This window comes from Populus alba, chromosome 12 (genome assembly GCF_005239225.2).
Source record: "Populus alba chromosome 12, ASM523922v2, whole genome shotgun sequence".
NCBI classification, from domain to species: Eukaryota; Viridiplantae; Streptophyta; class Magnoliopsida; order Malpighiales; family Salicaceae; genus Populus; species Populus alba.
Window position 1 is genome coordinate 2,648,496 of NC_133295.1, and position 18,112 is coordinate 2,666,607.

Below are 18,112 nucleotides of genomic sequence, written 5' to 3' on the forward strand. Positions count from 1 at the left end.
GTCTACAGCTTGACTTGTTAAGAATTTTACCCTCTGTTTTTTTTAAAGTATAGAGAATGTTTAGCCCCTTGAATTTGACGATCATACAATACCTAAAAACTTTATGTCTGACAGCATGCAAGGCCTAAGCGATCTAGGACAAAAGACAAGCCGGGCAAAGTCGCTAGATCCAATAGATTTGGATCCGATAGCAAGCTACTTGAGTCTAGCGTTTTTTTTTAAGTTTTTATGCGTTAACTAGTATATATATATATATATATATATATATATATATATATATATATATATATATATATGTTTTTTTTTATTTCAAAAACGCTTTAAATTTTTTTTAAAAAAAATGATGATTTATTTTGGTAATGAGTCAATTGCTTGCTTAATTCCACAGGAGTGATGATTCCCGTGAGTCAATTGCACGATTTATTTTAGATTCAGTGACTAATGAGTGAATTGTTTGCTTAATTCTAATTTTGGTAATGTTGTCATTGGGTTGTTACGTGTCTTTTCTTTATGTATTATTGCTTAACTTGCTTGTAACATTTTCTAGAAATATAAATGACAAGCACTAGCACCATATATTGTTATATATATCAGTTGTGAATTACTGAATTCTATACATATCCAGAGAAAAAGCTGCAAGAGGTTTGCAGATGTTGTTCTTCATTTGTGATAGTTTGTAAACATGTTATACCTAAGTAGCAGAACATTTTTTGAATTACTTCGGACAAACAATTGAATCCATTTATGATTTTTTCTTAACATATAGATGATTGTTACCCAAACTTAACATGAGTGGGTTTATTCCAAGTATCTTTTGTTTACTACTATGTATTGCAAAATATATCATAGGCTTTTTTTCTTGCTTTTGCATTAACTAGCAGAATAGTAGGTAAGACAATCTTAGGCTATTTCTACATGTATTGCATCTGCATGTTTGCAAATGTATCATAGGTTTTTTTCTTGATTTTGCATTAATTAGCAGAATAATAGGCAAGGCAATCTTAGGTTATTTCCGTATGTATTGCATGTATTGCAAAATGTATCATATGCTATTTGCAAAATGTATCTACATAGCTAAAAATAATTTTTTGATTGATGTTGTTATTGGTTTCTTAATTTTAGATGGATAATCGGGAAGATCCTACACCAATTGAATCAAATCCTTCAAGTTTGGAACCCAATTCTTTTCCTATTCCAATTCTAGTTCCAGTTGCTACTTCTAGTACAAATAGCAACACTAAAAGTGAAGGTAATCCAGCCTCTAGATCAAATAAAAGAAAAACATCTCAAATTTGGGATCACTTTAAAAAACTAGATGGTAATGTTAAGGCTTCTAGGGCTGCATGTATGTATTGTGAAAAAGACTATGCATGTCATATTATACTCAATGGGACTAGTAACATATGGAGTCATCTAAGTGTATGCAAAAAATTTCCTTTTGTGATTGATCGAAAACAAAAAACTTTAGTCTTAGAACCTAAACCTATAATAAAGGAGGGTAATAATGGAGAGGAAAATCTGGTGACTGTTAAGAGTGTAGGCAAGCCCTAGGAAAAATGACTATACTTGATGAGCTACCTTTTAACTTTGTTGAAAACCAAGGATTTAAATCATTTTGTCAAGTAATGCAACCTAGATTTGATGTTCCTTCTCGTTTGACGATTTGGAGAGATTGTTTGAAAATTTATGTAGTTGAGAAGGAAAAATTAAAGAAAGCTCTTAAGGATCAACGTGTATGTTTAACAACCGATACTTGGACATCAATCCAAAATATTAATTGTATGTGTTTGACTACCCATTAGATTGATGAAGGTTGGAACTTGAATAAAAGAATTCTAAACTTTTGTAAAGTTTCTAATCATGAAGGGGAAACGATTGGCCAAGCAATTGAGAGTTGTTTGTTGGAATGGGAAATTGATAACATTTTAACAGTTACAGTAGACAATGCAAGTTCAAATAATTTGACAATAAAATATTTGAAGAGAGTAACAAGTAATTGGGCAACTAGTATATTGTCAAATGACTTCATGCATGTTAGATGTTATGCATATATTGTTAATCTTATTGTATGTGCGAGATTGAAAGATATTGATGATTCAGTTGTTAAGATTAGGAATGCAGTGAGGTTTGTTAGATCTTCTCCTTCTAGAAAACTTGTTTTTAACCAATGTGCTGAGAGGTTGAAAATTGGGAGTAAAAAATATATTTGCTTAGATGTGGAAACTAGATGAAACTCTACATATATGATGTTAGATGTGGCTGCTAAATTTGATGTTGTTTTTATGAGGTTAGAAGAAACAGATCCTATGTATTTGAGTTACTTTGAGGTTGATTCAAAAGGAAAACAAAAAAACTTAGGTCCTCCTACATTAGAAGATTGGGAAAAGGCTAGATCTTTTGTCAAGTTCTTGAAGCTATTTTACACGGTTACATTGAAATTTTCTGGCTCGTTGTATGTGACATCTAATTCTTTTTTCCATGAATTGATTTCCATGCACACAAGCATATCTCAACTTTGTAGAAGTGAAGATGTTTATGTAAGTAAAATGGTCAAGAATATGATGGTAAAGTATAAAAAATATTTGGGGGATCAAGATACACAAAACTTTTTGTTGTATGTGGTTGTTGTGTTAGATCCACGTTTCAAATTGAAGTATGTGAGATTTTATTTTGGAAGATTGTATGATATTGAAGAGGCTGATAATTTTACAATTAAGGTTAAAAATACTTTGCTAAGGTTGTTTAAGTATTATATGAATGTTGATGAGAATGTTGAGGTGGTTCATAGTGTTGGAACTAGTATAAATGAAAATGTTAATGTTGATTTAATGGTGGTAAATGATGATATGTTAAATGACTTGGCTTCTGAATTCAAAAAACATTTAGAGGAAGAAAGGGGTGCCCAAAAAAAAAAATGAGGTTGAGAGGTATTTGAGTGATGATTGTGAGGATCCTAATGATTTTAAATTATATATTTTGGGTTGGTGGAGGTGTAATGCTACAAAATACAAGATTTTTTCTAAGGTAGCACAACACGTGTTAGCTATTCCGGTATCTACAGTTGTTTCTGAAGTAGCTTTCAGTACTGGTAGTCGTATTTTAGATTCATTTCGAAGCTTTTTATCTCCATCAACAGTGCAAGCATTGGTTTGTTGTCAGAATTGGTTGACTTTAGCATCAATTCCAATCATCATCGGAAACTACATGGATTATATTGAAAATTCTGAGATGATTGAGTAAGGTAATTTCTTTTACAAATTTAAATGTAGTTATTTTATAATATCATTTATTTACATATGTTTAATCTAACATTTTAATTTATGTTTTTGTAGAATTTGGTGAAAGTTTAAAAATCTCAACTAATTGTTTGTAAATTATATTGATGATGTTGGTGCAATCTTGGAATATAATTTTTAGGTAATTAATTTACTTTGCCTTATTAATTCCTTTAAAAATTTTGCATTGCTAATTTTTTTAATTGTCGAACTGTAATATGTTGCTAATTTGCTAGTGTTTTTTTATAGCATTATTCTTGCTGGATCTTTTGGCTTTTTTTGTTGCTGGAAGTTTTGGATGCTGCTTAGTGCTGGTGTCGAATTTTTTTCTTCAACTTATACCGAATGTTTATAATAATTTATTACTGGTTGCTATTTGCTAATGTAAACTTTTTTAATGTGAACACCTCTTTTAATTTGAGGTGTCCAAATTTGATCATGCATCTTGTATATTGTATTTGAATTTTCATAGCATATTCCTTTGCATATTAAAGATAATAAGATAGAAAATTTCAAATTTATTGTTACTATAAGCAATTAAGCATTTCAAAAAAAATTCAATATTTTAATTTCATTAGAAAGCTTAGAACAAAATTAATCAAATTATAACATTTTAAAGAGTTTTGATTAAAAAGCCTATAAATTTAGCCCAACAAGAAAATTTAACAGCCCAATTTAATTTAAGCCCATTAAAAAAAAGTAAAAAAAGCCCATTAATTTAATGATTAGGTTTCCTAGTTTTTTAGCTACAAAACCGGATTCAACCGAACCGAACTGGTTCGGTTTGAACCAGAATCTGGTTTGGTTCGATTTGAATTTTAAAAAATATGAGGTATTTGATTCGGTTAGTTTTTATAATTAAAACTGAACCGTGAACAGACCTAATTTATTGTATCAAAGATAAATGATCAGTCCTTGTCTGAAAATGTCAATACCTCTAGCATGGCCTGCATGCAAATTGAAGTCAAGGGACATGATTGCTGATACAGTCTTGCAAATCCTGATTTTTTTAAAAACTTGTGGTGCAAATTTCATCTTCTCGTCTAGAGTTGCTCGTCATGTGAATGTTAGTGCTAGACTACTTGGTTTTGAAAGCAACTTCAAGACTCTCTGGGCTTAAAAATAATTGAATTTTCTACCCCAAAGCTTGTAGATGCTTCTTGATGATGTTGAATTGCCCTAGTATATGGGCCATGAAACATGGAAAAGAGAATCTAGTTACCCTAAAACTCATAAAGAATTTTTTGGAATTATTTTAGGAGTGTAGTTTTTAGTTGTTTATTGAAATGTTTTTAACTCATAAATGTATTAAAATAATAATTTTTTATTTTTAAAAAATTATTTTTGATATCAGCTTATCAAAATGATTTAGAAACATTAAAAAATTATTAATTTAAAACAAATTAAAAAAATTAAAAAAATAATAATTTTTTTCAAAACAAATTTTAAAATATAAAAACAAACAACACATTCATATAAATGATATGAAATGTTAGCATCATTCATTCTCGTATACAGCATTTTTTTTATTATTTATTCATTAAAGTGTACAAAATTCTTCATTAAGATCCTCTAGAATCTCTCTGGAATTGATTTCAACCAACTAATTATCATTAATCTTAACTAATTAGAGAACGTTAGGTAAAAAAAATCCTGCAATAGCCTGTACGAAACCTAAAACTATAATTTGTAGGGTCAGCAGCAACTAAAACTTATCAAATCTTTCATGCCAAATTCAATTATATTATAAAATTCACAACTCCATGTGAGATAAGTCTTGCATGTCATAATTTTTTATAACATGTTTGCTATTTGTCATGTAAATATTATTACAATACAACAAGTCTTGAAAGCTGCTTCAAGACTTCTAGCTTAAAATTTAATGAAATTATCTTATCTTGAAAGGGAATATGCTTATTAATGATGTTCAATTATCTCATCATGTGGTCTATCATAGTTGTTTGAATTAGGTTTTTACTAATTGTATCTCATGTTGTGTTTGAATTGATAAACCTCTATAAATTAATACTGTTAGAACCATGAAAATTTATTAGTTAATTGAGATATTATTTAATCAATAATTTATTAATTTATACATTAATTAATAAAAAGTTGATTTATTAAGGTATGATTTATTTTCAAAACATTGAAGTTAATGCATATATTATGTATTGTTATGTATGAACACAATCTAATTTTCAAATTACAAGTTATTTATTGTATCAAAGGCAAATGATTAGTCATTATCTATATTAATATTATGTAATATCAATTCTCTTAGCATGACCAGCATGTAAATTAAAGTTAGTGACTTGACCTCACACTGGAGGTACGACAGGAGCCTCCACGTCGCCGATGACATCGCGCCCCCCGCGACAACTAGTACGATCTTATTAGTTACTCCTTTAATTTTACTTTAAAAAAAGAGACAAACATAATGAAGGGAGGGAGAAAAAGAATAAAATCCATAACCTATCAAAACTAATAAATATATCTCTATATATAATTTCTATTTCTCTCTTCTACTTGTATCTATTTAGGAAGTTACTAATTCGAAGGGCTAACCCAGTTAATTCAATTTTTTTTTTTTCTTCATTAGTTTTTTTTTCCTTCCCGTCACACTTTTATGACATGACTTTACAGTTAGACCCACATCCAAGACTACTGGGTCTGGTATTGCAGATATACCCACTTAAACTTGGGTCATGTAAGTTTAATGTTATTATTAATATTATAAATATTACTTTTAGGTCAGGCGGTGTAGCTACACCCAAGACTCTTGGGTATAGATTCGCAAAAAACACTTAACACGTTTAGATCTTAGTTTTTTTTTATATTTTTTATATGAAAAAAAATAACTCGCGGCATCACGCGAGTCATGTAACTAGTAATACTCTAAAAGGCGTGGGGAAAGCACTGTAGCTTTCCCCACGCGTGCTAACTTTTATTATTATTATTATTATTATATATCCTAAAAATACTGTAGTTGTCTTTATTTTTTTTTTTGTTATTTTTCTTCTAATGATTTTTTTATTTAATTTGTTAATGTTAATTTTTTTTTATTTAGTTATCAGACTTTCATGAAACGGATCCTAGGTTTGATGGGTTAACCTGGTTTAACGAGTTAACCCGGAATTGTTTTTCTTTTTCATTAATTTTTTTTTCGTTTAGTTTAGTTGTTTAATATTAAATTTCTTTCTATTTAATTATCAAATTTTCATGACACGTATCCCGGGCTTGACGGGTTAACTTAGTTTGACAGGTTAACCCAGTTAATTATGGGTAAACACGTCAATTTTTTTTTTCTATTTAGTTATCAAACTTTCATAATGTAGATTCCAGGTTTGACGGGTTAACCTGGTTTGAAATGTTAACCCAGTTAATTCAGATTTTTTTCTTTTTCTTCATTAGTTTTTTTCTCTTTTAATTAATCTATTTTAATTATCATACTTTATGACACGACCTTATAACCAGAGCCACATCCAATGCTTTTAGGTATTGTGTTGTAGCCATACTCACTTAAACTTAAGTTATATAAGTTTAATATTATTATTAATATTATAAATATTACTCTTGGGTCAAGCGTTGCAGCCAAATCCAAGACAAACGGGTATAACTTTGCAGAAAGACCTAACACTTTTAAATCTTATTTTTTTTTAATATTTTTTATGTTAAAAAAAATTAACCCATAGCATTGTGCGGGTAATATAACTAGTTATTTTTCAAATGATGTAATTTTTTTTTAATATTAAAAACATAATTAGTTTATAATAAAATCCTTATTTCATGATAGTGGTCATGAACCTATCTTTCACCTTGAATGGATAAAAATGGTTAAATTTGCACAAGGGATGCAAAAATAAAACAAATTTAATTTACAACTATTGAATATATTTTTTATGTATATTTCTGATTGGAAATATGTTATATTCAATGTGTTAATTACAAAGATAATATTGTGACTGTAAATATAGATGTAGAAAACCTTAAAATTTTTCAAAGCATGGCCCATACTAAAAGAATCTAGGACTCTCTCCTCAAAATAATAAAATTACTGATAATTTTCATCTCATATGCTAAAGAAGATGGTAGATTAATAAATCTTTGTAGCAGATCATCCTTTGAAAAAAGAAACACATTTATTGGTATTTATAAATTATTTTTTGAGTTTTTCTCATCTAAAATCACAGTTATTCAATTATATTTAGTATTTTTAATTTGATATTTTTAATTATGTTTATATAATATCATATTTAAATCTCACGATTAGGAATATAAATGGACTGGTAAAATAAATAAAATTAATCATAAATAAAAAATTTCAAATCAAAGATATTAGGATAATCTTCTTTTTAAAAAAAAAAACTTTCGATGTTAATTGTAATACTTGTATTTATGTGGTCAAGGTTTTAATATTCAGGTTTTCAGGGGGGCTGGTATAATTTATTCAAACTCAGAGCATCTTAACTCCAAATGTCCAAATTAAAGGGACTGGAATGATTCATCGCTTTTCATCGAGGGCTGTTTAATTCTTCATGGATTTTTGTTTTTTAATTTTTTTTGTCTTCAGGAGATTTTAGAATGTTGTTAGAAAGAATAAAAAAGATCAAAAGCATTGAAAAAGCTTAAATTTTTACGAAAAAATACCCATGTGGAAGCTAAATCAGTTCTTATCAGGTGATGATGAGGAGAGAGAAGAGAGTTTCTTGGAAGAAGAATCAGATGGCTTTTGTTCGCTTTCTCCTACGCAGGTTTGTTTTTCTAACTCCACCTCAAATCTTGTATCTCTCTTGATTATAAAGTTTTCATCTTTTTTATTTTTTAAATCCTTTTGGCTATCTGGGTTTTTGTTTATGCAGAGAATGTATGCATTTGCTGCTTCTTTGGTCGCTGGTTTGGCTCTTATGTTTTTGGCATGTCCACCTTTTGGGTTTGAAGTTTATCTTTTTGTTTGTTGTTGGATTGTGTTGAAGCATAAAAAGTGTTCTTTATGCGATGTTAGTGATTGAATTTTAATGTTTTTTTGAAAGTGGTAATATGTATTGAAATTAGCTTTTGAAGAGGAAAAATTGGAAGTAATTGATGGTAGAAATATTCTTGTCTCAAATATTGCAATGAGCTTATAGATTTTCTTCCTCTGTGTTTACATCCGTGTCTAAGGTTTCAAATTTCTTTCTTTAACTGAATGTCAATAAAACAGTGGAATTGCTTCTGAGGAGTTCATTAAATATTCAACTTTTGCAGTTTAGTCTAAAGTTGGGTTTTGTAATTCATGCTCTACTAATTTGATGTTGTCAGCTCAATCTGTTTAGACTATTCCAATGGTTTTCAAACTTTTATAGGGTAATTCTTTGGCCACTTTATATAGGTGTATTATCTAATACAACTATACAAGGATTACTGTCATCTTGTAGCATGTCTTTTATTAGACTACTTTCCATAATACAAGGAACAGTCCCATAGCAAGCTTGGTATTAAACTTTCTTTTTCCCTATCAGGGCATCTAAGAGGGGCAAGTTGTCCGCATCTGCAGATCACATTGCCTTTTACATGCTTACACTATATTTACTGCATTTTTTTAACAGGATACCACAAGCACCATTTATATAACTCATGTATCAAATCATCACTCCCGTGGAATTATGTTAGTATACCTTTGGTTGGTGGTTGATATATTGTTAGCTCGGGCATATAAACACTGAGGAGCAGTCCTCTAAACTTGCCTCGAGAAGAATATGGGAATTCCTGTCATGTTGGAGATGCTGGAAAGTTTAGAATGCATCTTAGAGGTTAAAAATGATATGTATTTGTACTTTATTAGTGATGAAATTATTTAGTTTGAGGTTGCAAAGAAATGGGAAGTAAATGAATAGGATATGTATCTGGAGAAAATTTTATCAGGTTCTTCTGCTTGGCTCAGATTGTTAGCATACCTAATTGCATAAGAGGTGTTGTATTACCAATATCTGTAAATTTTGTACTCCTAAGTTAACCTTCTTCCTTTTCTTTGAGCATAGAAACTCTATGCATCTTTCATACATTCAAGTCCCATGATTACCACTTGATAGCTGTTCTCTTTCGTTTCCTGCTTAAGTAGACATTCAAGTCCCCTTATTACTACTAGATAGCAGTTCCCTTTTGTTTCCTGCTTAAGTAGGTAAGTTTAGATTAGTTGAGGGAAAGTGTGGGATAATAGAACATTGAGAATCTGAGCATGTTGAAGGAATATACTGATTTTGAGTCATAATCCTGTTAGAAAACGTACTAGCGTTTGTGATAATTTATTGTGACATTTTGAATGCTGTATTTCAATGGAAGCATGTGGGCATCTTAAAATTGCTGATAGCTTTACAAAATCTGTTTGTATTGCAGTCCTTGATTGTGTTTGCCAAGCCCATTAAATTTGCATTATTGTTCACCTTTGGCAATGTGTTGGCAGTTGGAAGGTAGATTGACATTCTTACTCAATTTAGATTACATTTTAATCTTTTATTTTTAATCTCTCTATTTGCTGGTTTGTTCAGGCACAAGTTTATATTCAGTCCCCTTGCCACCCTGATTTGTAATATTTCTTTCATACGTGTAAAAACAAAAACACCACTTCTTATTCATCATAGCAAAGGAAGGGCTTCTTTTTTTATTTTTGCTTGGCATAACTTCATTTATATTCTTTCTTAGTATAAACACTTTGAATAATCTGGCAAAAACTAGTTAATTTGATCACTTTTGATCTGAGGCTTTTTGGCACTCCAAGTTGGACTATACCAGCCTACTCAGTCGTGTGTTATTGTGTATTTGGAAGTGAGTTTACATAAGTTAGAGAGCTTTATTGATTCCACACAGATAGTATCCCTGAGATCGTCTGTAATTCAGATCAACTGAATTGTTGTCCTTCTTGAGGTCTTTTGGATTCTGAATTTGTTTTGTGTATGGCAGCACAGCCTTCCTCATTGGACCTGGGCGACAACTAGGCATGATGTTTGACCCTGCCCGAATTTATGCAACAGCTATATACATTGGATGCGTTGTTCTGGCGCTCATTTGTGCACTCTTGGTAAGTCAACAGTTTCAATTCATTATTCAAATATAATAGTAGTGCTCCTCAATGATAGAGAAAACTTGGGAAATTAAAGTGCAGTGAATCATGATTGTTTTTATGACCTTAGGGTTACTATCCTTGGTTTGTTTAAATTTTCAATCCCAAACATGAGTATTCTGGATCATGCCCATTTTTTTTCACTTTCTTGCAATTAAAATGAGAAGTTCTGTTATCCTTAGTTTATGTACTGCAGCATACAAGATAATGTGCATCTAACCATTTTCACCTCAAGTTATTAAATTTGGTACTAGAATTCCTTTTGTTAACGATTAAGGTTCTTCTTCACTGCTACCTCAAAGAAAATTGTACTTCTCCTAATTATCTGGTATTCTGTCATATTTTCTCCATTTTCCCCCTTCGTTTCCTTAGCTGTCATTGCATTCTTTTTTTATCTACCACAGAAGAATTTACACCATCTTGGCATTTTGATTCTGAGTTGTGGATTCAAATTTAAATAATGTAGACTTTAGGTATAACTTTCTACCATTGTATCTATTTGCGTTGTTAATTGACCAGAAAGCTTTCTGCTTCATTGACAGACTAAATGAAGCTGAGGATTCCTTTTACCGGTGCCTGTGAAAAATTGAGATTCCTTGGAATTTTAACCAAGTGGTTAAACTTGAAACCATTTTCGACTCTGTTCATGCCTCCTGATGGGCTTCCATTCCCTATGCTTTTATCCTTGTGCTGTCTCTCAGAAGAACTTCTCTCGCTCTCTCACAAATTCACCAAAATTTCAGAAGAGTTCAAATCATGAAAAGCTTCTAGTTTGAACAGAGCGGTAGACTAAAATGGCCCTGCCATCTCACATCCTGACCCTTGTGAACTTATAGGGCTAAAGCTTCCCCTCCTTCTATTAGAGAAAAAAAAATGTTCAAGATCAATTTGGAGAACAAGACATCTCCAAATGGGAATAATTAACAGATTTTAAAATATTAGAGAACTGCAATTGTGTTGAATATCTGACAATAAAACACACCTAAGTCTCCTTTCTCATATATATATAGAATAAAATAAAATAAAAACTTTCAAATTGTAGCAGTTTTAAATCATATCTTGCTTATTTCATAATCTTAACAAACAGGCATTTCTACAATTTCTTTTCATGTTGCAGATCCATAGCAAGATTTTAACAGTGTTTGCCATCATATTCGAGATTTGTGCCCATATCTGGTAAGTTTGTCTTTCACTTTTGCCCATTTCACCAGTTTTATGGGAAGGCATAAGGACACAAGATTAGAATTGTACAGTGAAGTCTTGCAATATTGTATAGAGTACACAATAGTGTTCAGACTATTTGGGATAGAAATTATACAGCACTCTTTTTGGTTTTTCAGAGACTACAATACATGGTTCCAGCCATGTACTCTTTCTACTCTAATTTTCCAGACTACAAAATATGATTTTCAGCCTTTTTTCTTATGTATCAGGCAACATCTCTACAATAGCTTCTCTGAGTTTAACAATAGGAAGTTCTTTTGGCATTTTAAATGCTTTGTTCGCTATACTTATTTGCCCAGTTTGAGCTATTTCAGGTACAGCCTGAGCTATATTCCTTTCGCTCGGAGAATGGTGTCTAATTTGATGATCCGATTATGCGACACTGAGTTATAGCTAGTGCAAAGTCCAGGAGAGTGATAAACTGAGAGATTCTTGAAGCCTTGGCTGACAGCAGTTTTCTTGTTTTTTCATCTATGTGTTGGTTCTCATAAAGAGTGAAAAGTAGCCAACATTTTTGTAGCATGCATTGATTAGACGAGGACCATTCTAACTCTAGTTTTTTTCTCCATGCAGTGATGCAGATAAGGGATTCAAGAGTTGAATTCACAGAAAATAGGAGCTTTTCCTAGTCAAAACAGGAAATGCTTTAACAACTGAAACGGGCCAAAATTATTCGATTTAGGCCTGGCAAACAACGTCCCAGTTGAACACTAAACCCTAACGTTAGGTATTATACTTCCCTTCAAGAGGTATAAATACGAAAATATCAGTTTGCCGGCTCATTAGAGGTTAAAAACGATGAAGACATTTTTCCACATCCACGTTTTAGCCACATGTGTGAAATCATTAATGGCAGATACCTAAAAACAGATTGACTAGTGATAGATACCGACCACATGATCTGCATCGGAAAACCTTAATGATTGATACCACCCACTTGATAGACTGTCTTCAATACTATTAAATCTTTCTGTTCAAGTTGACGATGCTGTCATCAGTAGTAGCAACTACCTGTTTACTTATTGTACCAAAGACAAAACATCAGTCTTTGTCTGCATTTATATGGACCATGGCAATATTCCTACCACAGCCTGCATGCAAATTAAAGTCACTGACATGCAAATGAAAGCCCTAGCAAATTACGATAATTTCTTCTTCTTGCTTGTAACATGTAAACAAAAAATTATAAAATGTAGGTGCACCAGCAACTAAAACTAATCAAATATTGCATCCTCAATTCAATGTAATTATAAGAGTTCACAACTTTACGTGAGATTAAGTGCAGTTTGATTGTAGAAAATATTGCTAAAAACATCAAAATCATATAACCATTCATGTATCATGCCAAAAAAAACTATATAGCTTCATAAGCAACTAAAACTAATGAAATCTTTTATTTTTTAATCAATGTTCTCTACAATGTATACAAAATTGAGGGGGTAGTTTATAATAACAACTGGTTGATTTGAACATAGTTGTTTGAAATAGTTTTTTCCTGATTTTATCTCATGCGTGATATGCTATATTATGTTGACTTGGAATATAAAATGAAAGTACAACAAAACTTCTATAAATTAATTTTTTAGGTCCATGAAAATTTATTAGTTAATTAAGAAATTATTTAATTGATAAATTATTAATTTAATAATTTATATATTAATTAATAAAAATTTGATCTATTAAGGTTTTTTTTTCCAAAACATTGAAGTTAATGCATATATTTATATATTGTTATATATAAACACTATCTAATTTTCAAATGACGAGCCTTGCCTGTAATAATATTGTGTCATATCAATACTCCTAACATGACAAGCATGAAAATTAAAGTAAGCAACTTGATTGTTTATATAATCTTGTATATCATAAATTTTTATAACATAATCGTTTAAATAATATATTTGATTTTTGTCATGTACATGTTATTATTATACAACAAGTCTTGTATTATAGAATGTAACTATATAGGAAATATTGTAGTCATATTCTTATGTGGTAATCTTCACCTTTACTATTGTATATTGCCCTACTCATATATATAGAAAGGGTTGGCTAACTATTAGGTTAAGCCTCCTAATTATTTCTCAACTTGGTATCAGAGCCTTCGGCCGTCAAAACTCTTTTCTCCCTTTACAACCGACCTTAATTTTTTTTTCTCCTCCATGGACTCTCCTCCTGCTGCCGTCGTTGCCATCTCTCCTTCCACCGATGCTGCAACATCACCGGCCAGCCATCCTCCTGCTGCTGGCCGAGAACAACTTCCTCATGTGTTTGATTCTTCTTCTCATGATTCTGTCGTTCCTTTGCCTCTTATGGGAACACACACTTCAACAATGGTTCCTCTATCAAACACCCACCAAATTGTGTCGTTGAAACTTACGAACACAAACTATCTCTATTGGAGAATGCAGATGAAGCTATATCTCTTTGGTCAAGGTGTTTTTTACTTTGTTGATGGCTCATTGCCGTGTCCTTCATCTCATATGATTAATGCTTCGGCTGGTTCTTCCTCTGCCATCAGCCCTTCTTTTCTTTGTTGGAAGCAACAAGATCAACTTATTTTGAGTGCTCTACTCTCCTCTCTCTCCGTGGATGTGTTGCATCTTGTAGTAGATTGTTCTACTTCACATTGTGTTTGGCGCATGCTTGAGAAGGCACTTGCCTCTCCATCTAATTCCTGAATCATGCAACTACATGGCTCCTTTCAAGACCTTCGGCAAGGTGATGCATCCGTTAGTATGTATATGCAGCAAGCCAAATCGTTATTTGATGAATTGGCTGCTGCTGGTCGCCCAATGTCTCTTGAAGATTTCAATCTCTATGTGTTTCGTGGCCTTCGCGGTGAGTTCAAAGACTTGGTAACTAGCCTCATAACCAAGGCCGAATCGCTATCGTATGCTGATCTTCATAGCCATCTCCTTACCCATGAGTTTCAACACAAGAATTCTTTTCACTCCATGGTTGTCGGTTCATCCTCTTCACCTCTGATGTCTTCTTCTTCTCTGCCGCAGCAGCCACCATTGTTGCCAACACCTTAGATTTCTGCTCATCTTGTCATGACTAATCACAGACGAAACAGGGGACGTTATAGGTGTAATTGGCGTCCCAGCAACAATCAATTTCAGGCCCAAAACAGAGGCCACTCTATTGCAGATTGGAGGCAGAATCAATGGTAAAACAAGCGCACTTCTGCTGCAGATTTCAGGTTGCATCAGGGGCAGTGGTCTGGACATATACGCTGCCAAGTATGTTCCAATCTTGGCCATTCAGCTCTTCAATGCTCTCAGTTTCGCAGCAGCACACAACAACCCTCTGCTCACCTTGCTGTTGCAAATGATTCTGCTGCAACGACTTGGTTTCCCGACACCGGCGCGAATCAACACGTGACGCCTGACCTTGCAACTCTATCTGATTCTGCTCCTTATCTTGGTAATGGTTTCTTGCATGTTGGTGATGATAAGGCCCTTGACATATCCCATGTTGGACATACTACTTTATATTCCCCAAAACGCTTGTTTACATTAACTAATGTTCTTCGTGTTCCTCACATTACCAAACCGTTGTTATCTGTTCAGAAATTATGAAGTGATAATCATGTTTATTTTGAATTTCACGATTCTGTGTTTTATGTGAAGGATCTCGTCACCAAGGAAGTTCTTCTTTCCGGTCGAAGTCATGATGGTCTTTATGTTCTCTCCGAGTCTTCGGCAACGTCAGTTCCTCAAGCTTTTTGGTCTCCTTGCATTTCTGCGACTGCCGATCTGTGGCATCGTCGTTTAGATCATCCAACTCCTCGCATTCTAAATTTTTTAGTTTCCAATAATAAAATTATTTGTACGTCTAGACGATCTTTTACTCAATGTCAAGCATGTCCTTTAGGAAAGTCATCTTGTTTGTCATTACGACCGACGGGTCACAAAACTTCTACCCCACTTGAATTAATTTTTAGTGATGTTTGGGCCCCTGCTCCAATGTTTTCTTCTTATGGTTTTCGTTATTTTGTTATCTTTGTTGATGCGCACACTAAATATATCTGGTATTATCCGCTTATTGCGAAATCTAATGTATTTTCCACGTTTCAACGTTTTCAGACACTTGTTGAGCATCAGTTTTCTCATAAATTAAATTTGTTCAAACTGATTGGGGTGTTGAATATCGAAAATTAAATAAATTTTTTCAAACCATTGGTATTCATCATCAATTAATTTGTCCTCATACCCATGAACAAAATGGCACAGTTGAACGTCGTCATGGATATATTGTCGAAACTGGCCTAACCCTTTTAGGCCAGTGTAATGCCCCATTGTGTTTTTAGAACTATGCTATGGAATCATCGGTATATCTTATTAATTGCATGTCTACTCATGTTCTTCAAAATAAATCTCCTTTTGCGTGTTTGTTTCATCGCACTCCTGATTATAACTTCCTACGTACATTTGGGTGTCTTTGTTTTCTATTTTTACGTCCATATCATGCTCATAAATTAGATTTTCGATCTTCTCCTTGTGTGTTTTTAGGCTATAGCTCGTCTCATCTTGGTTATCGGTGTCTTGATTTAGAGTCCGGTCGTGTCTATGTCTCCTGTCATGTTCGTTTTCATGAATGTGTCTTTCATTTTACAAAGTCTAAACAGGTAACAACACCCCAAGTTCCCACCACTCCACCTACTTATCTTCCATCCTTGTATGCCCCTTCCTGTTTTCAGCCTATTCCTTCCCAAATTGGCAGAAAACACAACCCATATTTGCCCCTTACCGCACCTCCCCAGCTTGCCCCCTTACCCGTTGATTCAGCTGACCCTACCTCACCACCCCACACAGCCATATTGTCACCACGTGCTTGTCTTTCCAATGATTATTGTGCAGGAACAGGTTCTGAATTGCAGGGTTCAGTAGAGGCACAACCCAGCACCTCCCCGGCTTCACCTCCTGGTCTGCAACTTTGTGTTGATCTCTCCTCTTATCCTCTTCAGCACATTCCAGGTACAGGTACTGTTACTCCATGTCCGACTGCTCCTAAACACCCCATGGTTCTTCATCCGAGACAGCCCAAAACAACTCTGACCACCACCACGACAGCCATACCTGCTGCCTCCTTCAGTCAGGTAGCTTCTCCTCCCTCGCATGAGCCACTTATTTTTCCTGATGCTAACAGATATGAGGCGTGGCATAATGCTATGCATGAGGAAATTCAGGCCTTACGCGCAAACAGAACATGGACTTTAGTGTTGTTTCATCCGTCCATAAATGTTGTTGATAGCCGATGGGTCTACAAAATTAAACGCAGATCTGATGGTAGCATTGAGAGGTATAAGGCGCGCCTGGTTGCTAGGGGCTTCACTCAGCAAGAAGGTATTGATTACTCAGAAACTTTTAGTCCTGTTATCAAACAGGCAACGGTACGCTTAGTGTTCTCCATTGCAGTTTCGAGTGGTTGGAAAATTCATCAGCTTGACATTCATAATGCATTTCTAAATGGAGTCCTTGATGAAGAGGTTTACATGAAACAACCTCCAGGTTTTGTTGATTCTGCTCTCCCAGGTCATGTATGTCGATTGCATAAATCTCTATATGGGTTAAAACAGGCTCCGCGGGCCTGGTACACTCGTCTGAATGACTTCCTCTTATCCATTGGTTTTCATGCTTCTAAAGTGGATACCTCATTGTTTATCTTCTCGGTTGGTAGCGATATTTGTTATCTTTTGGTTTATGTTGATGATATTATGCTTACAGGTAATAATGGTATTCTGCTACAACGCCTCATTCAGCTACTGAGCTCAGAATTTAAACTTCGGGATTTGGGTGATGTTCATTATTTTTTAGGTATTGAAGTGCAGTGTACTGGTCTGGGACTTATGCTTTGCCAACATAAGTATACACTTGACATCCTCACACGAGCTGGTATGTTATCCTGTAAATCAGTTGATACTCCTATTTTAGCATCCAAAGCCACCATTATGCCGGATCCATTGTTTTCTGATGCTACTCGTTTTCAGTAACTTGTTGGTGCTCTCCAATATCTCACTTTCACACGCCCGGATATTTGCTTTGTTGTTAACCAGGTCTGTCAGTTTATGCATGCTCCTACAGAATCTCATTGGGCGGCAGTGAAACGCATCTTGCGTTATCTTCGTGGTACGGCATCACATGGTTTACATATTACTCGCAGCTCTTCTTTTGCTTTACATGGTTTTACAAATGCAGATTGGGCACGTAGTATTGAGGATAGAAAGTCTACAGGTGGTTACTTTGTGTTCTTTGGTCAAATGTCGATTTCGTGGAAATCGAGTAAGCAACGCACTGTTGCTCGTTCTTCGACAGAAGCTGAGTACAAAGCCTTAGCCGATGGCACGGCTGAAGTTATCTGGCTTCAGTACTTGTTAACGGATCTTCAGATTCCGACTGCTTCTGCCCCTATTAACTGGTGTGACAACCTTGGTGCCACGTATTTGTCTGCAAACCCGGTATTTCATGCTCGCACAAAACATATTGAGATTGATTATCATTTTGTCCGAGAT

At 33.6% G+C, this 18,112-nt stretch overlaps 1 protein-coding gene across 3 annotated transcripts; it reads left to right on the top strand.

Annotated features, from left to right (window-relative positions):
• Positions 1 to 7,800: 7,800 nt before the first annotated feature.
• Positions 7,801 to 12,248, top strand: LOC118033532 (uncharacterized). Of its 3 annotated transcripts, none has more exons than XM_073403539.1 (6): positions 7,886 to 8,026; positions 8,135 to 8,205; positions 9,648 to 9,721; positions 10,212 to 10,329; positions 11,489 to 11,547; positions 11,910 to 12,248. In XM_073403539.1, exons 2-6 carry the CDS (start codon positions 8,191 to 8,193, stop codon positions 11,986 to 11,988), a joined length of 345 nt encoding a protein of 114 aa, XP_073259640.1. In that variant the 5' UTR covers positions 7,886 to 8,026; positions 8,135 to 8,190; the 3' UTR covers positions 11,989 to 12,248. The 3 variants fall into 3 exon arrangements, with proteins under 3 accessions (XP_034894447.1, XP_073259640.1, XP_073259639.1); XM_073403538.1 differs by having other exon boundaries at positions 8,135 to 8,168; XM_035038556.2 differs by lacking the exon at positions 8,135 to 8,205 and having other exon boundaries at positions 7,801 to 8,026.
• The last annotated feature ends 5,864 nt before the right edge of the window (positions 12,249 to 18,112 follow it).